A 20,714-nucleotide genomic window follows, 5' to 3' on the forward strand; every position below is an offset into this window, starting at 1 on the left:
CCCAAGGGGTGTCACCAGGGGAGAAGACAGCTCGCCCCCAGTGCCCCTCTCAGTACTGCAAGCCCCTTAGGCGTGACCAGCCAGGCGTAAATAACAGAAAGCAGACGCTCGGGTCCCACTGCCGCCCACCCTGGAGCCTCTGTAGGTCCCTGGAACCACTGAGCCCAGCGTGTTAACAGACGCACGCTGACTCACTCCTGCCTCCTTGCTGGCTCACCCAAAACCGTCTTATTTTGTGAGGACAGAACTGGAAGGAGGAGACAGAACTGGAAGGAAGAGACAGGCAGGAGGCAGGTGAGGAATCACAGGAGACAGGGTGGGGAACTAGGCACCGGGTGTTGAGTGTAAGCTGCCGGTTTCTGAGACGGCGTCTGTGAGTCTCACCACTCTGACTGCTAAGTACCGGAGAAGACTCCGGCTGGCCTGCGGGTGCCTCCATCCCAGCCGTCAGAGGTTGTCCGTCATTGGCTGGCAAAGGCAGTCAAGGGAAAAAATAAGGAAGGCCCTAACTTTTATCTTTAGTTTCGTTGGCAACTCATGAAAAGGACTGATTTTGGAGTCACAAAGAACTTGGTCTGAGCCCTCAATGTGCTGACAGCCAGGGTGTGACCTTGGGAACACCCCCAGCCATTCTGAGTCTTGTGTGTTCACCTGCATGGCAGAGGGAATGCACCTTCTTCAAGTCAGGGAAGCAGCCAGCCCCTCACAACCCTTTACCAGAATTAACAAGAAAAAAGGAGACAGGGGCCCCGCCGTTCCACTCTCAGCTCTTACCCATCGGAAACGGTGAGGCCGTGGCAGGTGAGGAAGTCGGTCGCCTCTTCACAGTCTCTGAACAGCAGCATGCGCACCACGCCATCCAGGGGAAAGACGGTAGATCGCTGTGTGCTCACCGTGTACGCAAAGTTGAGCGCCCGGAGAGCATCCTTGCGGATCTGAAAGGAGGAGCCAAATCACTGCAGTCTCAGAGGAAGGGCCCAGTCACACACATGCAGTCAGCCCAGGACCACAGACACGGCCAGCGTGGGGCACATGGGCTCCTCCTGGGCTGAGTCCACTAGAAGGCGCTTTGGCAACATGGAACCCAAGCTTAGAGATCGTAGGCAGTCTGCTCAGGGGCAGTGCTCAGGAATGCGTGCCAAACAAACGCTCTCATAGAGAAGGATGGCTTGTGAAGGTTTTATTTATAAGAGAAATCATGAAACAAACTGTCCATCAACAAGGCGGGGTGACGTCAGCTGTGCAGCATCCACATGACAAAAGGCCAGGAAGGTGCTGCAGAGGACCCTGGAAACCACATAATGCCAGCAGGAAATCAATCCCGTGGAATGACATATAATAGTTGGAGACAACCGTTCATGGCATTCTAACAAGAGCCTTAAAAAAAAAAAAGAAGACAGAGGCCAGGTGCAGTGGCTCACACCTGTAATCCCAGCACTTTGGGAGGCCAAGGGAGGTGGGTCACTTGAAGCCAGGTGTTTGAGACCAGCCTGGCCAACATGGTGAAACCCCGTCTCTACTAAAAATACAAAAATTAGCTGGGTGTGGTGGCACGTGCCTGTAATACCAGCTACTAGGGAGGCTGAGGCAGGAGAATTGCTTCAACCCGGGAGGTAGAGGTTGCAGTGAGCCGAGATCACGCCACTGCACTCCAGCCTGGGTGACAAAGTGAGACTCCATCTCAAAAAAATAAATAAATAAAAAGTAAAAATAGACAAAGGAAAAACATGAAAATCCTAACAAAAATTATGCTTGAGTGCTGGGACTTTGGTGCCTAAGCTGTTAGTCCTCTTCTGATGTTCTTTAATTCAACCAACACTGATCAAGCGTTTGCTCTGTGCCTAGCACCGTTTTTAATGCTGAGAGTACAACAGTGAACAAAAATACAATCCCTGTCCCCACATAGCTGACATGCCAGGGGAGAGACCAATGCCACAGAAAACAAACACGTCAAACACACAGAATGGTGATTTAGTGCGGCAGATGGGCAGGGAGAACAGGGAGTGCTGGCGGGGGCCCTGCTGAGGGCAGCAGCCAAGCCTCGCCTGGCCTCAGGGAGGTGGAGACAGCGCCATGCGGCTCTGCGAGTATAGAACGGCAGTGGGAACAGCGAGCACAAAGCCTCTGAGCAGGAGTGCACAGGGCTGCGGGGACAGGAGGCTGCCTCTGTGTGCCACTGCTGGTGAACAATTTTTCTAAAGAAAAATACCTGAATATCTCTTTTGTTTAAAGTTATTAAAAATGGCCAGGCAAGGTGGTTCACGCCTGTAATCCCAGCACTTTGGGAGGCCGAGGTGGGCGGATCACCTGAGGCTAGGAGTTTCAGATGAGCCTGGACAACATGGCGAAATCCCGTCTCTACTAAGTTAGCTGGGCGTGGTGGTGGACTCCTGTAATCCCAGCTACTCAGGAGGGAGGCTCAGGCAGGAGAATCGCTTGAACCCAGGAGGCAGAGATTGCGGTGAGCAGAGATTGCGCCACTGCACTCCAGCCTGGGCGACAGAGCGAGACTCCATCTCTAAATAAATAAATAAATAGTTATTAAGAATGGTCAACATTCTACTAACACTCAATCATCAAGTAGACAACATTAACTATGTTTTATTTTATTTTTGTTTATTTTTTTTTTTGAGAGGGTCTCTGTTGCCCAGGCTGGAGAGTGCAGATCTTGGCTTACTGCAGCCTCAACTTCCTGGGCTCAAGCGATCCTCCCACCTCAGCCTCCTGAGTAGCTGGGACTACAGGAGCATCCCACCACACCTGCCTGGCTGACTTTTTTTTAATTTCTAGTAGAGACAGGGCCTCCCTATGTTGCCCAGGCTGGCCTTGAACTCCTGAGCTCAAGCAATTCTCCCACCTCCCAAGGTGCCAGGATGACAGGTGTAAGCCAAAGCACCCAGCCAATATTAACTACAAGCGGCCAGTTGTGGAAAACCTTTTCATTTACTCCAGAATATCAGTTGTTTGGCAACCTGCAGCTCTGACAACAAGGAGCAAACCTGCAAAAGACCCTCTGACCGTGACATGACTGTGGGTTTAGTCACTGTTTACAGGAGGCCCTGATGTGTGACCAAAGAAATGACCTGGAGCCACAGATGGACCCAGGCAGGTCCTGAGATCTCCCAGGCAGCACCCTCCCCATGCTGTGGCCACTACGGGCTTGTGGCAAGGAATCCTGGCAGCCTCCTTGAAGCCGCTGCCAGAATGGGCAGCAGAGTGCGCGGGAGGTGAGGTGGCGCTCTGTAGGGTGGGCCGCGGTCCTGGTCACATCGCACTGAACGGAATCATGCAGGGCCTAGAACAGCAGGTGCTACAGGGGCTGCTCTGTCCTCATCCCCAAGTTCCATGGAACTGGAACAAAAGAACCGACTGGAAACCCCGAGACACAGAGTTTACTCTGCGCAAACCCCAGGAGAGGGACTGGCCTTCCCATTGTCTCTGCAACCCTGGCACACGGCAAAGCGCAGACAGAGGCACCCACTGAAAGGAACTTAGCACCATCAGCCTCACTCCAGAAACTTCGATTTAAAACACGACGCATTTCAAAGTCAGAGATTTTGTGCGTATGATATGAGATTTTTGCTTTTTAGTTAGTTTTCATGGGTGATGGTAGTGCTGAATTCAATCTATGTTTTCCTAAAGAGATTTTTCTTATTTGAACCACAGAACAGTATTTTCCATCGCACAGCCTTTCCGGATGGTGACCAACAGTGATAATCCCTACAAAACAGGGCAACACCAGTAACCCCTTTGTGGGGCTGCTGCAAGGGTGACACAGCGTCAGCCTGAAACCTGCTTTGAAAAGCTTGGAATAGGAAAGCACTCAAATAGCACAAGAACCACCTGCTTTCTTCCAACTCTGCAGGCACAGCTCATGTACTCACCTGACTGAAGTAACAGTGTAAAAGACAAGCGTTCAGGTAAGAAGCTGACTGGACCAGTTTGAAAAATCTCACAAAATTATTACTGTTCAATGCAGCAAAAGCCTGAACAGCAAATTTCACCTCAGATGAGTTTCTAACAGCAGGATGGAACTGTTGTACTTCTCTGTTAATTAAAGGAGAGAAAAGGGGTTAGAATGTTATTTTTAATAAGACAAAATTTTCATGTAGATCTATCTGATAAACAATAGATTTCACTGACCAAATGCAGTGGCTCACGCCTGTAATCCCAAAACGTGGGGAGGCCAAGGTGGGAGGATCGTTTGAGCCCAGGAGGTTGAGGCTGCAGTGAGCTGTGATCGCATCACTGTACTCCAGCCTGGGTGACAGAGCAAGACCCTGTCTCAAGTAATAATAATACTGGATTTCAACCATACTGAGAAGGAGGGTCTTATTGGTGAAATGTGCCGTTAAATTCATAGTTTACTAACTACCACGCTTGGGCTGGTTTGACAAAGGTTTCCTTCAAAACGATAATGAATAGAATAAACAAATTCAAAAAGCAATTTAGGAATCAGTTATCAAAAAGTTACTTTAAAGTAATGCCAATTGACTGTCAGCTGTGCTGGATGGTAAAGTCTAAAAAACAGAAAACTTAACTCTTTTTGTTTAGAAATGATTTTGACTGAATTATTCGTGACGGAGAACAAATGCCTGTCACGTAGAAAAAGACAATACAGCAATCTTTCATAACCAGTTTAATTTTTTTTTTTTTTTGAGACAGAGTACTTGCTCTATCACCCAGGCTGGAGTGCAGTGGCACGATCACAGTTCATTGCAGCCTCAACCTCCTGGCCTCAAGCAACCCTCTCATCTCAGCCTCGCAAAGTGCTGTGATAACAGGCCATGGGCCACCACACCTGGTCTTTTTTTTTTTTTTTTTTTTTTTTTTAAGAGATAGGGTCTTGCTTTGTCACCCAGACTGGAGTGCAGTGGCATGATCACAGCTTACTGCAGCTTTGACCTCCTGGGCTCAAGGGATCCTCCCACCTCAGCCTCCCCAGTAGCTGGAACTACAGGCACACATCACCACACCTGGTTAATTTTTTTTTTTTTTTTTTTTTTTTTTGTAGAAGGGTCTCACCATGTTGCCTAGGCTATACAAGGCTTAATTTGAAAATTTAAAATCAGCCGGGCACGGAGGCTCATAACTGTAATCCCAGCACTTTGGGAGGCCGAGGCAGGTGGATCACCTGAGGTCAGGAGTTCCAGACAAGCCTGGCCAACATGGCGACACCCTGTCTCTACTAAAAATACAAAAAAATTAGGCGGGCATGGTGGTATGTGCCTGTAATCCCAGCTACTCAGGAGACTGAGGCAAGAGAATCACTTGAACCCGGGAGGTGGAGGTTGCAGTGAGCCGAGATTGCACTACTGTACTCCAGCCTGGGCAACAGAGCAGGACTCGGTCTCAAAAATAACATAACATAACATAACATAACATAAAAATTTAAAATCAATCACACATCTAGATAATCTGTCACACAGTTCTTGAGGAAAATACAAAGCTAAAAAAAGAGAGGTTCACCATTGACAGGGGAATCTTAGAACTAAAGGGGACACTGTCCACCATCAAGTCCAGCTTAACCACAAGCAGAGGGTCCACCACAAGCAGAGGGTCCACCACAAGCAGAGGGTCCACCACAAGCAGAGGGTCCACCACAAGCAGAGGGTCCACCACAAGCAGAGGGTCCACCACAAGCAGAGGGTCCACCACAAGCAGAGGGTCCACCACAGAGGTCCCAGCAGGGGTCCACCACAAGCAGAGGGTCCACCACAAGCAGAGGGTCCACCACAAGCAGAGGGTCCACCACAAGCAGAGGGTCCACCACAAGCAGAGGGTCCACCACAAGCAGAGGGTCCACCACAAGCAGAGGGTCCACCACAAGCAGAGGGTCCACCACAAGCAGAGGGTCCACCACAAGCAGAGGGTCCACCACAAGCAGAGGGTCCACCACAAGCAGAGGGTCCACCACAAGCAGAGGGTCCACCACAAGCAGAGGGTCCACCACAAGCAGAGGGTCCACCATAAGCAGAGGGTCCACCATAAGCAGAGGGCCAGAGAGCTCGCCAGACTTCGCATGTAAGTGTCTAATTATGGATCAGACCAGGGTTTTACATTCATTCATTCTCACTACCCCATTCTTCGCATTTTTGTTTCACACAATGTTTTCCTCTCATTACTTAGATCTTTGACAAAACTATCTGGCAACAGGAACTGCTAACAAACCTGCAGGGTGCCTGGAACTCCTTCTCCTGGTTCACTCACCTGTCTCATGAGGAGGATCCCTCCCTCATTTTCTCACTGCTGAGGAGAAACTTTTTCAGAAACGAACATGTGGGGCCTACATCAGATGTGCTGGTCTCAGGGCACACCCCCATCGCTCTTCCCCCAGCTCAGCTCAGCCGACTGCAAAGCCAGACCAAGGTCCTCTACCATCATCCCAACATCTGCTACCAGAGAGAATGCTGCACTATTGGCTACTGCCACTACTGAAAGCTCTCCTCCTGTTTAAAGCCTGCCTTTTCAGCCACCTTAGGACAACTTTTGGATGTGAAAATTCACCTTAGGATGTCTCCCTTGTTGAGACTGAGCAGAACGTTGTAGCCCTGGAACTCTGCTTCGCTGGCACAGAAGACGCCCTTGTTTCTCAGGTCCTGGTACATCTCCTTGAGGCTCTGCAGGCACTTGGTCATGTTCTCATTATTGATCTTGGCGTCAAAGGAGGACATGGGCTCCTCACACATGAAGTGGGCACAGTGGATGTGAAACCGGGTGCACTTCTCAATCAGGGACACCGTCAGGGGGTCACAGAGGTGCTGCTGCGTGACATCCTGGCCACAGGCGAGGGGGAGGGTCACATACACATTCCCATGCAAAGAGGCAACTGTGAGAAGGATCACGCTACGACCTCAGTTTCTCACTTTTCAATTTGAAACAAAGCCCATGATGCACATTTTAATATGACTTTGTAGTGACTTAAATAAAAGTCCTGGGGTTTTTTTTTGTTTGTTTTTTTTTTTTTGAGACAGAAGCCAGGCTGGAGTGCAGTGGTGTCATCTTGGCTCACCGCAACCTCCGCCTCCCAGGTTCAAGCAATTCTCCTGCTTCAGCCGCTCGAGTAGCTGGGACTACAAGTGTGAGCCACCACGCCAAGCTAATTTTTGTATTTTTAGTAGAGACGGGGTTTCACCATGTTGGCCAGGCTGGTCTCAAACTCCTGACCTCAGGTGATCCAACCACCTCGGCCTCCCAGAGTGCTGGGATTACAGGCCTGAGCCACCACACCCGGCCCACAAAAGTACATTTTTGTTACAGATAAAATATATGACAGAGTAAAATAATCAGTCTGACTTTGGAATTTGCATGGATTTTTTAGCATCCAGGTCGGAGGCAGCTAATACCTTCCGTATGCCACGCGTGCGGTTCCACACGAAGTCATACCAATCCCGCAGGCTGCCCTCCTTCTGGTCCATGATCTGGGTCACCAGGTAGTCCATGGTCCTGCTGAGCACTGGCAAGGGCCGCAGCTCGTGGGGCAGGGGCTCCTCCTGATCCGCCGAGGACCGACTGTACTCTTTCACGGCTGCTGCGTGGTCCACCTAGAGACATGAAGCCGAGACAGGCTGCCCATGTGGCACACCTTGGGCCAGGCATCGTTACGCCTGAAAATGAGGGGGGAAATCACATACACACCCACACAAGATCAGTATTTGAGAATCTATTTTTTCAACATAAAATTTCTGTTAAAAAGTGACAATCAAAATTCAAAGACAAATTGAGAAATCTGATTTCGACAAATATGACAAGGAGTTAAGATACGAGTGCGTCATGACAAACAGGAGGAATGTTAAGTGAAGGCACATCTGCCAGCCTCCAAAGCAGAGAAGACGGGACAGGGAAGGGCTTCAAGCATTTAAAAGGTCTCAGGCCTGCTCACACACCAGATTAAGTCTACACAGAGCAGAAGTGAAACAGAGACAGGCGGTGAGGACTGCTGAGGGCACAGCATCAGGGGCCGGCTGCCCACCTGGGGCCTGGAGCTGCATCTCCCACCTCAAAAGGAGGCTGAAGACTGGCCAAGGGAAGAGGCAGAGATGTACACAGGACAAGGCCCTGGGCATGTGCCTCTCCTGGGCAGGGGCCCTACAGTGACAAGAGTTGCTGGGCTGGGGACCCCACACCAGGCGAAGGGGGTATAAAGCCACCAGCCAGGAAGAGGAGGAGAAGCCCATAAGCAAAATTCACAAAGTCCAAAAGGATCTATATTGGTGCAGCTTTCTGGGGAAACAATTTGGGAAGATACATTGATAATGTTCAGGAAAGGTCATACCCTCTGATGCAGTAATTTAACTCTTAGGATCTGAAGAAAATAATCTAAATACCAGAGAAGCATTACATACAAGATGCCAAACAATATTAATAGAACTAAAAATTTAGAAACAGCCTATCTACTAATGGTAAAAATGCAGAGTTTTGACAGAGCTACTAATAAAATAATATGCTATCATTTTTAAATGCTCATAGTTTACCCTAACAAAGGAAAATGTTCATGACATAATTTTAAGTGGAAAAGATACACATAAAATTGTGTCTAGAGCATCATCTCGAATGTGTAAAACATAAGCATAGAAACAGACAGGAATAAGATCGTAAAAAGAAAAAAGTTAGCCGGATGTGGTGGCTCACGCCTGTAATCCCAGCACTTTGGGAGGCGGAGATGGGCAGATCATTTGAGCTTAGGAGTTCGGGACCAGCCTGAGCAACACAGCAAAACCTCATTGCTGCAAAAAATAAAACAGTAACTGGGCGTGGTGGAGCATGCCTGTAATCCCAGCTACTCTGTAAGCTGAGTGAGAGGATCACCTGAGCCTGGGAAGTTGAGGCTGTAGTGAGCCATGACTGGACCACTGCGCTTCAGCCTAGGTGACAGAGTGAGACCCTGTCTCAAAAAAAAAAAAAAAAAAAAAAAACAGAATTTGAAAAACGACTTTATTTAAAATAACTTGCATCTACACCTTATCATGTATAGGTACCAATTACAGAGTTAACATCTCACAATGCAAAACAGCTTAATATGATTGTTAATAGCACAAATACCCAATACCGTCTAAAACAAACACCCAAATCAAGTATGTACAGAAATGACAAAAGCAGCCCCGTCCCCTGCCCACACTCCACGGGGAGATGCAGGGCTCTACCTGGTCAGTCCCTGGGACCACTTCGAACACGCTCAGCTGGCTACGGGTCTCCCGCATGTACCTCTCCTTCTCAGGACACATATCCAGGCAGGTGCCAACAAAAGTCCTCGCTTTGTCCAGATCGGTTCTCTTCACCCGAGCTAAATGACGTCAAGTAAAAGGTAAGAATGCACCACATGGTTAGCACGAACCTACAGAAGTGTATTCTCATAATGATAAAAAGAAATTAAAACTTAAAACACACACATTACAAAAGAAAAGAAAAATATTTGTAAAACTCCGAGCCTCAAAGAAAGAGGACTTACAGTCTATTCTGCCAGGCAGTGGGACATCAAAGCTCCCAAAGACCCCTGAGTCCACCTCTCTCCAACAGTCACAGACCCTCACTGCAGACTAAGAGAAATATCGCCGAGTCCACCTCTCTCTAACAGTCACATACCCTCACTGCAGACTAAGAGAAATACCGCCGAGTCCACCTCTCCAACAGTCACAGACCCTCACTGCAGACTAAGAGAAATACCGCCGAGTCCACCTCTCCAACAGTCACAGACCCTCACTGCAGACTAAGAGAAATACCGCCGAGTCCACCTCTCCAACAGTCACAGACCCTCACTGCAGATAAAAGCAGGGGAGTGTCCTCACTTTCAGCCAGAGTTTTCTAACTCCTGTAATGACCTCAATGACAAAAAATCATGGTGCAGGATGTTTACTAAAAGGATTGACTTGTAACAACTGCAAATATTCAACATATATCACTATTCTAAATCTCTGTCTCGGTATTCACCATGACTTTAAGAATTATATAATGGAAGTTAACTGCGTTCTTACCTGAATAAGTAAACTGCTATGATTACACTTAAATAGTTACAAATGTAGCTTGCAAGTAAAAGGAAACGCAACAACTTCACAACTCAAAATATATACTTCTTGTTTTCATTTTGAAAAATTCTAATACCTGGGCCGGGCCTGGTGGCCCACACCTGTAATCCCAGCACTTTGGGAGGCCAAGACTGGCAGATCACCTGAGGTTGGGAGTTCAAGACCAGCCTGACCAACATGGAGAAACCCCATCTCTACTAAGAATACAAAAATTAGCCAGGCGTGGTGGCACATGCCTGTAGTCCCAGCTACTCAGGAGGCTGAGGCAAGAGAATCACTTGAACCCGGGAGGCGGACGTAGCAGTGAGCTGAGGTTGCACCACTGTACTCCAGCCTGGGTAACAGAGCAAGACTCCATCTCGAGGAAAAAAAAAAAAAAAAGAAAAATTCTAATACCTAATAATAATTTTATTTAGAATATAAAAACCACCATATCAATTATATGATGTATGACGGCAGCTTTTATTACTATATGTTACTATATTAAGGAAACATGGTGATTATTCAAATTATCCACAGCTTTTAAAAAAAGGAAACTCCTATAGCTGATTCTTTTTTTTTTTTTTTTCTTGAGATGGAGTTTCACTCTTGTTGCCCAGGCTGGGGTATAATGGCACAATCTCAGATCACCACAACCTCAGCCTCCCGGGTTCAAGCCATTCTCCTGCCTCAGCCTCCCAAGTAGCTGGCATTACAGGCATGTGCCACCACGCCTGGCTAATTTTGTCTTTTTAGTAGAGACGGGGTTTTTCCATGTGGGTCAGGCTGGTTTTGAACTCCTGACCTCAGGTGATCCACCAGCCTCGACCTCCTAAAGTGCTGGGATTACAGGCGTGAGCCACCACGCCCAGCATTTTTTTTTTTTTGAGACAGAATCTCACCCTGTCGTCCAGGCTGGAGTGCAGTGGCACAATCTCGGCTCACTGTAACCTCCGCCTCGCCAGTTCAAGTGATTGTCCTGCCTCAGCCTCCCAGGTAGCTGGGACTACAGGTGCACACCACCACACCCAGCTTGCTTACTTATTTATTTATTGTAGAGTTGGGGGTTTTGCCATGTTGGCCAGGCTAGTCTTGAACTCCTGACCTCAGGTGGTCCACACGCCTCAGCTGCCCAAAGTGCTGGGATTACAGGCGTGAGCCACCACGCCCAACCCGGCTGAAATTTAAGAGAAAAAAATTGGCAAAGAGAAGTACCTGTGTTTTTTCCTTTTATTTTTGGTCCCTGCATATATTTTTCGTGTTAATGGAATACTTACTTTTTAGTAGGTAATACCTTCACACAGTTCAACATCGTAACAGTGTAAGGATGCCCTGTCCAAGATGGAGCACTCCACCATAACCTCTGCCCTTCAGAATCCCGCTCCCTCCACAGACAGGTGCCCATTCTTTTGCATCCTCCCACTACTATTTTATACATACATTAGCAAACATATTTGCACATATATGTACACATACACGCAACACTCACTCCAAGAAGACTGGCAGACCATGAAGATCAGACACAGCACACCAGAGGCCCTGAGACTCAACAGCAAGAGCCCAGTGGAAAGGAGTTGCTCCCGCCCTGATGGCACCCAAGACGACCTCACCAGGCCCCTAGAACCTCTGCCACCAAGTGCCATACCTTGCCGCATGATCCTGTCTCTCTGGTCAAGCAGGCGGTACTTCTCCTTGGATGTCTCAGCCACAGTGCCTATCAGGGAACTGAGGGAGAGCACACATGGCCCGAGGCCCTCGGAGCCCTCGGAGGCTGAGTCAAAAGAGTCTCCCTCGAATTGGTGGGCCTTTAGAAGACTTGGCTTCTTCACTGGAGAGCTATAAAGTAAACACCACACTGAGGGCCCTCGTAGCAGGAAGGCCTTTAGAGCATTTTCATTTCTGAACACGTCCCCTCATCTTTCAAGATTTTCTGGTCCTCTAAAGCTGAGAAACTACAAGCACTGAAATGAGATGAGTTTTGATAAAGATGGTAATGAGCACAAAAGCGTTACTCACATTATTCACTGACTTTAATATAATTTTGAAATATTTCATACTTTTGAAAAACAAAATAGCCTGGGCAACATAGGGAGACCCCATCTCTACAAAAAATTTAAAAACCAGCCAGGCATGGTGGCATGTGCCTGTAGTCCCAGCTACTCGGGAGGCTGGGGTGAGAGGATTGCTTGAGCCTGGCAGGTGGAGGTTGCAGTGAGCTGAGATTACACTGCTGCTCTCCAGCCTGGGTGACAGAGTGAGGCTCTAACTTACCATCCCCTGAAAAAAAAAAAAGATAGGCTCATTTAAACAGCTAAAATGAACACTTACTGATTTCTATCTCGAAGAAATAAATTCAGCATGAAAAAATTCTTTAATATCATAAGGAAATATTATGCCTACATGTTTTAAAACAGAAATTATTTTGGTAGAAGGACATACTAAAAGGAATCAGGCGTTCTCTCTCAGCTTCCCCATTTTCTAGCTTTCATCATTTTCTGAACTTGAATGTCAAAGATTATGTCAAACCAGCAACTAAACTGCTCATCACAAAACGGCAAGTGAGGAAAACACATTGGCCAAAAGATGAAAAGATGGATTCAGCTGGAGATCTGTCAAAGTAGGCCTGGTGTGAAAAGCAAAAGCCTTTGAGAACAGAGTTCCCCAGATAGACAAGGTAGCCAGGGAACTTCACATCACATGCCGGCTAACACAACTAACACGGCCGACCGTGTCTGCTTCACTGTGATAAGCTGCACCTGCAAAAAGTCATGCTGCCCTTCCTTTAGGAGACAGCTTTTTTTTTTTTTGACATGGAGTCTCACTCTGTCGCCCAGGCTGGAGTGCAGTGGCATGATCTCGGCTCACTGCAAGCTCCGCCTCCCAGGTTCATGCCGTTCTCCTGCCTCAGCCTCGCGAGTAGCTGGAACTACAGGCACCCGCCACCATGCCCAGCTAATTTTTTGTATTTTTAGTAGAGACGGGGTTTCACCATGTTAGCCAGGATGGTCTCGATCTCCTGACCTCGTGATCCGCCCGCCTTGGCCTCCCAAAGTGCTGGGATTACAGGCGTGAGCCACTGCGCCCGGCCAGGAGACAGCTCTTTAGAAAAAAAAAAAAAAAAAAAAGTCATGCTGGAAACTGCTAAAAGTGATTATTAGAAATGCATGGTTTGGCCGGGCATGCATCTCTAGTCAGGAGTTCAAGACCAGCCTGGCCAACATGGTGAAACCCCATCTCTACTAAAAATACACAAAATATTAGCTGGGCGTGGTGGAGCACGCCTGTAATCTCAGCTACTAGGGAGGCTAAGGCAGGAGAATTTCTTGAACCCAGGAGGCAGAGGTTTCAGTGAGCCAAGATTGCGCCACTGAACTCCAAACTGGACAACAAAGCGAGACTCTGTCTCAAAAAAAAAAGGGAATGCATGTTTTATTACAGCCAGTTAAATGTCTTGAGGGAAAAAGTTATTGCTTATACATTTATATGTCAAGTGGAACTGCACTTAACTGCAGTGGGATTCAGGACAAGTTAGATGAGCAAGGAGATTTGCTACTACAATCCTGTGAGGCAGGCAGCGACCCGCCACAGGGCGCCAGCCTGCGTGTGTCCCACAGAGCAGGCACTCTGTGCAAGGACAGAAGTTCTGCTGTCCTAAGTGAGCAGCCTCCCCTGGATCTCCTGTAACTGCAGCTGAAAGGTCTACACCAGCTATAACAACTGTGTGATGAGATTCTCCCACAGAAAATGCCAAGATGGAAACAAGAAAAAAAGGCCAGCCCCAAAGGAAGGCTTTCTCAGCAACCTTGGCCCTAGGATATGTGAGAACAAGACAGGACAGAATCAATGCTCTCCACCATCTCTGCAGCTGGCAGTTACCAGTGTCAGAAAATTCTCTCTTCTGGCTGGGACCACCAGCCCCACAGAGACCCACCTCCTCACGGCCCATGCTGGCAGGAGGGGCAGAGCCACTGCCCCTCCACCCCCAACCATCCCTGGCAACTGGCTTTTGTCTCCTCACCACTCCCCACAGTCTTGCACCCTGACTCAGGTGTCGCTGTAGGGTGCCATTTCCTGGTCCTTCCCGAATAAGGTCATTAGGAGGGACCGATCCCACCTTTTATTCAGGAGGCTGCTAGCACCAGCCCTCCCTGCGGCCTTGCCAAGAGGAGAGTGCTGAAAGGGTGCATCCTCTGTGCTCGGGCTGACTTCACCGTCACCTGGTTTCTTCTCCTTCAGGGAAAAGGGTTTCTTATTGGGGCCTGTGGACACAGGAGGCAGAAAAGAGTTTAGGCAATCACAGATCACCTGGTACTGGATTTTTTCACTGTGTTTCTAAGAAAGTAATATTATTTTCATTGTCACAGGAGGTTAGAGAAGAGCCCAAGGAAATAACTGTGAGATGCAGACCCACTCAGAGCCAGCCTCCTCCACTGGCTGGGGAAAGGGCTCATGCTCAAAGGGTTTGGACCAAGAGCATGAGAAACTGAAAAGAGGGCCATGCACAATGGCTCATGCCTGTAATCCCAAGATCAGACTGGGCGACATAGCGAGATCTTGTCTCTATTAAATAAATAAAAATAATTTTTAAAAAAAGTGAAAAGAATAATTGAAAACTCACTTATTTTCTTCCTGTGCCAAAAGATAGCCATGTCTTTATGCAAACTTTTCCCCTTCTTTCTAGCCAGGGCTGCCGATGCCTGGAAAACAGTCCACAACCGCCAAGTGTGAGTGTATCAGGAAACCAAAGGAAATAGGATTGAAAACTCAAATGCAGTAAGCGCGACAGACCATTCAAAGGCACCAGGAGCCCCTGTCCTTTGCACGACAGTGATTTCTTCACCCACACTTCTGCTGACTGCATGGTCTCTGGCTGTGGCAGTGGCAGCAGCAGTATTCATCTCCTTTACCTGTCTCACAAGCATGTATTTGCTCTTTCCCCTTTTTTTTTTTTTTTGAGACAGAGTCTCACTCTGTCACCCAGGCTGGAGTGCGGTGGTGAGATCTCGGCTTACTGCAAGCTCCACCTCCAGGGTTCATGCATTCTCCAGCCACCTGAGGAGCTGGACCTACAGGCGCCCGCCACCACACCCGACTAATTTTTTGTATTTGTAGTAGAGACGGGGTTTCACTGTGTTAGCCAGGATGGTCTTGATCTCCTGACCTCAGGTAATCCGCCCACCTCGGCCTCCCAAAGTGCTGGGATTACAGGCGTGAGCCACCGCGCCCGGCCCCTTTTTTTTAATTAACAACTTTGCTTCACAGAACTCACAAACTTGGCCTTGTTGGCATTTGGTGAGATGATTCTCACCAGCTGATCACATATACAGAAACAGAAAGTTTGCCAAGTCACAATTAAGCACAAAAGGGAGCTGCAGAATAACACACATGAGATGCCACTTACCACAGAAACCCAACCACATGTTAGTCTCCCTGTAGATACACTCATAAAAATGTCTAGAAAAATACACACCACACTAGTTAACTGGACTGCTCCTGAGTAACCGGAGAGATGAGGATGTTCAGTTTTGTCTGTATCAATGAATTGTTTATAAAGGCAAATCTATTTACATATTAGTTATGTCATAAAATATTTAAGGTTCAGCTGGGAAAATAAGCACATTGCAATAGGCAAAAAATAACTGTAAAAACAAAAGCGGGGCTGGGCACGGTGGCTCATGCCTGTTACCCCAGCACTTTGGGAGGTGGAGGTGGGAGGATCACTTGGGCCCAGGAGTTTAGGACCAGCCTGGGCCACATAGTGAAACTTCATCTCAAAAAAAATAATAATAAATAATAAAATAATAAAATAAATAATAGTAATAAATAATAAAAACAAGGCCAGGCATGGTGGCTCACACCTGTAATCCCAGCACTTTGGGAGGGCAACGTGCATGGATCACTGAGGTCAGGAGATTGAGACCAGCCTGGCCAACGTGGTGAAACCCCATCTCCACTAAAAATACAAAAATTAGCCAGGCGTGGTGGTGCGCACAGAATCCCAGCTACTTGGGAGGCTGAGGGAGGAGAATCGCTTGAACTGGAAAGGTAAAGGTTGAAGTGAGCCAAGATTGCACCACTACACTACAGCCTGGGCGACAGAGCAAGGCCCCATCTCAAAAACAACAACAACAACAACAACAAAAATGAGAGCCGGTACAATGACTCAGGTCTGTAATCCCAACACTTTGGGAGGCTAAGGCAGGAGGACAGCTTGAGGCCAGGAGTTCGAGACCTGCCTGAGCAACATAGTAAGACCCCATCTCTACAAATGTAAAAATAAAAACTTTTTTGAATTTAAAAAACTAAAACTAAAAACAAATTAGGATTACCATATGACCCAGCAATTCCAATCCTAAGAATATACCCCAAAAAACTGAAAGCAGGGACTCAGATAAGTCATATGCCAATGAACATTATTCACAATAGCCAAAATGTAGAAACAACCCGTCCGCCAATAGATGAATCAACAAAACGTAGTCCATCCACTCAATGTAGTATCATTCACTTTATAAATTTATACTTTATAAATTCCTATAGAACGTAATTTTGTCTATGAGAATACTCAGAAAAAACAGTGAAGATATAAAGCTATATAACATGAGCAGTCCACGTTCACTGCACCCTAGAAAGTATTATGCATACATTTAGGCCGGGCGCAGTGGCTCACGCCTGTAATCTCAGCACTTTGGGAGGCCGAGGCAAGCAGATCATGAGGTCAGGAGATCGAGACCATCCTGGCTAACACAGTGAAAGCCCGTCTCTACTAAAAATACAAAAAAATTAGCCGGGTGTGGTGGCAGGCGCCCGTAGTCCCAGCTACTCTGGAGGCTGAGGCAGGAGAATGGCGTGAACCCAGGAGGTGGAGCTTGCAGTGAGCCGAGATCATGCCACTGCACTCCAGCCTGGGTGACAGAGCAAGACTCCATCTCAAAAAAATAAATAAATTAAAAGTATTATGCATACATTTAAAGTCAGGATACAAACCCAGTGCTTCAAAGCAGTTATCTCTAGAGAATAGAATGACAAGGGGAATTTCACTTTTTCTTTTTTTTTTTTTGAGACGGAGTCTGGCTCTGTCACCCAGACTGGAGTGCAGTAGCACAAACTCGGCTCACTGCAACCACCGCCTCCCAGATTCAAGCAATTCTCCTGCCTCGGCCTCCCGAGTAGCTGGTATTACAGGCGCGAGCCACCACACCCGGCTAATTTTTTGTATTTTTAGTAGAGATGGGGTTTCACCGTGTTAGCCAGGATGGTCTGGATCTCCTGACCTCATGATCCGCCCACCTCGGCCTCCCCAAGTGCTGGGATTACAAGCGTGAGCCACCACGCCCGGCCAATTTCACTTTTTCTGTATTGTTTGAACGTTTACAGTGATCATCTTCTATGACCAAATAAAACAAAAACAAAACCAAAAAACTCAACTTCCAAAAGTACTATGTGGTTAGAGCCTTTCGGAAGAATTTCTGAATTTCTAAAGCCTTTCAGAAGAATTTCACTTCATGGGAACAACTCTCCCAGCATTTCTAGAGTACTATATTCTGTAGGGACCTAGAATACTCCAAGTTATGAAATAAAAAGTACTATCCCAGCCTATGCTAATAAGATATTTGAGTACTTTCCCTATATTATAGTAAGCAAACAACTGATGGACCAAAAAAAAAAAACAAAACAGGTTTTAAAGTGACAAGGTTCAAATCTAGGGTAACAAATGGCAAGATGGGAGTACTCACATGATCAAAGAAATGTACCACTGCAAGCTTTTTGCTGCGCCTGGTAAAGACGCGCTGCACTTTAGCAATTTTGCCAAAATGGTTCTCCAGAATGGTCCTGTCATTGAGGTAGTCGGGGATGTTCTTGCACTGGATAGCTGTGACTTCGGACGGAGACAAGCCCCCAAGACTGTCTGTGCTCTCGCTTCTGTTACTCTGACGCGCCGGAGTTCCTCTTAGAGAATCTAGGGGTTCAGAGAATGGACACTTAAACCATCAGATGTTTCCAACAACAGGAGGCACCGTGTCAAAGCAGAGGAAATTTTCACAGATGTAAGACCTGCTCTGTATGACATGTTAGAGTCCCTAACGTTTACGGGAGATTTATCTGAAAAATCAAGCTAACACCCAGAGAAACGTATTGAAAACCTGCCAGCAGGATTTACTCTATGTGCTACATTTTCAGAGCTCACCTTCTTTCTTCTCTCTACTTTCAGCTTCTTCCTCTTTATTCACACCTGGAATCCGGGAAGGTGCCAGGACAGACTGACTCCCTCCTGGGATAGCCATGTGGTCACTTTCTGCAGACTCAACAAAGCCAATTTCCTTTTTGGCCTCCTTGTTGCCCAGACGACCTACTTCCTTATTGCTTTTGAAAACATCCTGTATTGTCCGACCAAATAAAGTACCTCCCCGGGGTCGATTCAGGCGGACAGGTCGTTTGTCTGGAGGATGATCGCCCCGGGACAGAGGATCCGAATCTTCTGCTGTCTCGTGGCCATGTCTCCTTGGGGAGCGATCCTGGTCCTCCTTCCTTTTCAGTCCTTTCATTAGGCTGGGAAGTGGTTCCACCTGGGAAACAGCTTCTTCGCACCCCTGCCTGACACCTGCTTTGCTGGCCTGGAAAGGTTCGCCCAAAACCGCAGATGACACAGGGAAGCTACTGAAGCTATTCTGAGAACTTCCAAATATTGACTTAGGTCCTCTCTTCTCTTCCTCTACATTTTGGTTTGACAAAGCAGGGGTAAAGGCAGATAATGAGTTATTACTACTAACAGGTTTTGAAAAGGTAAAATTTGAATTGGTAGCTGAACTACTTGTTACTTGAGGAAAAGAGAAAGGGGCCAGGCCTCCAGGTGCACTACTAATTGGGTGGGAAAATGTGAAAAACCCAGAAGCAATTTGGCTCTGGGTTTTCTCTGGCTCAGATTCAGCCCCCAGTATTGGTTTGAACACTGCATTTTCCAGAGGTTTAAAGCTGAATTCTGTTTTCCCAAAACCAGAGTTCACTATTTCTCCAGCTTCTTGTCCAAAAGCAGAAGTGCTTGGGAAAGCCCCAACACTGGTGGGTGATTTAAAACTAAATCCTGGGTTTCCCAGCACAGATGAACTTGAAGGCCCAGAGGTAGCCACAAAGGTGGAAGTGTGCTCAAGTCCAGAAAAGGGTCCAACACTTGAGGTTTGGGTGAACCCTAATGTTTGCACTGAAGAGGAATGACTTACTCCAGAAGACGCTGGAAAGCTGGATACCTGTGAAAATCCCGAGCTCTTCCCAGATAAGGTACTGTTTTGTCCAAAAAGAGAAGGTTGACCAAATCGAAATGGCGGCTTAGATGGAAGTGTTCCTACATTACTAGAAGACGCTGAAAACGCACTAGGCTGCTGCCCACTGAAAGGATTAGTTGGGTTCATCTTCTGCTCCAATTATTAGAAGGTAATTAAGTATTACGTGTACAAAATTAATTGGCTTCCTGAAACAGCCTGTAGCACTAGGGAGTTCCCCTTCGTCTTTAGAACAAGCTGAAAGACAAAAATTCAGATCATCATAGCTATGTTCTGCTACAAGACTAAGAAAAGAGTTTCTGAAGACTGTCATACTAAAAGGATAACCATTTCTTTTTTTTTTGAGACGGAGTCTCGCTCTGTCACCCAGGCTGGAGTGCAGTGGCGCAATCTCGGCTCACTGCAAGCTCCGCCTCCCGGGTTCACGCTATTCTCCTGCCTCAGCCTCTCCGAGTAGCTGGGACTACAGGTGCCCGCCAACACGCCCGGCTAATTTTTTGTATTTTTAGTAGAGACCGGGTTTCACCGTGGTCTCGATCTCCTGACCTCGTGATCCGCCCGCCTCGGCCTCCCAAAGTGCTGGGATTACAAGCGTGAGCCACCGCGCCCGGCCAAGGATAACTATTTCAAAGGCAGGCAAAGGGTTATTATTTTCTGAGTGCCAACAGGTTATTTTGTTGGAGGGTGGGGTAGAGAGTGGTACAAATAATTACTTTGTTACAGAGGTTTAAAGAGTGATCCTTTAAGATTAAAAAAAAAAAAGCCGAATCTTTTTACTGAGTTAGTAAATTCATGAAAAACCTCCATTGGCAGTAAGAAAATGAATGCTGTTCCACCTTACAACTTAGAGACGAATTTCTCCTGACTTCCTCCAATCCCTACAGCCGGAGAAATTCAATGTAACGCTGTCAAAACCTTAGCGTTTCGGGATCTCCTCCCACCTGGCTTCCCTCGGAGCGGCTGGAGCGCTAAGCACTTTCTCACATTCCTTTATCGCGCCCTGGAGACCACCCTCGAGCGGGCTGGAAGGGCGAGGGCGCTGCCACGAAGCTGAGGCCTCTCGGCGGGGACGGCGTGCCCGGGGAGCCTAATCTTCCACCCAGCACAGCCCGAAACGGCGGAGGCCGCGCGCTGGGCCCAGGCCGGCCTGGCCACTGTCCCGCCCCGGGCTCGCCGGCGCCGCAACGCTCCGTTAGCGACGATGTGGAGGCCCGGGCGCGCCGAGCTGCGTTGGGGAAGGAAACGGCGCCCCCGGCGCCGGCCCAGCCCCCACGCTCACCGTCTTGCCCCAGGACCCCGAGGCCGGCGCTACCCTCTGGCCCCTCGGAAGGACTAGAGGCGCAAGCACAGGCTGCTGCCCCAACACTCAGCGCTGCGCACCGCGGACCCACTTCCGGTTCGCTCAGCACTACCGGGTTCCGCCCCGCCCGCTGCGATC

At 47.8% G+C, this 20,714-nt stretch overlaps 1 protein-coding gene across 4 annotated transcripts in view; it reads right to left on the reverse strand.

The window, feature by feature from the left end:
• MCM3AP (minichromosome maintenance complex component 3 associated protein) overlaps positions 1-20,714 on the reverse strand; it is a 51,751-nt gene that overhangs the window by 30,781 nt on the left and 256 nt on the right. The window contains exons 1-11 of one of the 4 annotated variants that reach the window (XM_030806339.1): positions 20,556-20,684; positions 18,187-19,513; positions 17,735-17,958; positions 14,620-14,698; positions 14,116-14,260; positions 11,647-11,837; positions 9,144-9,283; positions 7,347-7,544; positions 6,508-6,776; positions 3,885-4,047; positions 775-935 (exon numbers count right to left, since the gene is read on the reverse strand). In XM_030806339.1, coding sequence (XP_030662199.1) covers positions 775-935; positions 3,885-4,047; positions 6,508-6,776; positions 7,347-7,544; positions 9,144-9,283; positions 11,647-11,837; positions 14,116-14,260; positions 14,620-14,698; positions 17,735-17,958; positions 18,187-19,405 — 2,789 coding nt within the window. In that variant the 5' untranslated portion in view covers positions 19,406-19,513; positions 20,556-20,684. Of the gene's footprint in view, positions 1-774; positions 936-3,884; positions 4,048-6,507; positions 6,777-7,346; positions 7,545-9,143; positions 9,284-11,646; positions 11,838-14,115; positions 14,261-14,619; positions 14,699-15,402; positions 15,427-17,734; positions 17,959-18,186; positions 19,514-20,217; positions 20,685-20,714 lie in introns of those variants that run through there. The other 3 variants (XM_030806340.1, XM_030806341.1, XM_030806342.1) reach the window with 3 other exon arrangements.

Source organism: Nomascus leucogenys, chromosome 25, assembly GCF_006542625.1.
Source record: "Nomascus leucogenys isolate Asia chromosome 25, Asia_NLE_v1, whole genome shotgun sequence".
Classification (NCBI taxonomy): Eukaryota; Metazoa; Chordata; class Mammalia; order Primates; family Hylobatidae; genus Nomascus; species Nomascus leucogenys.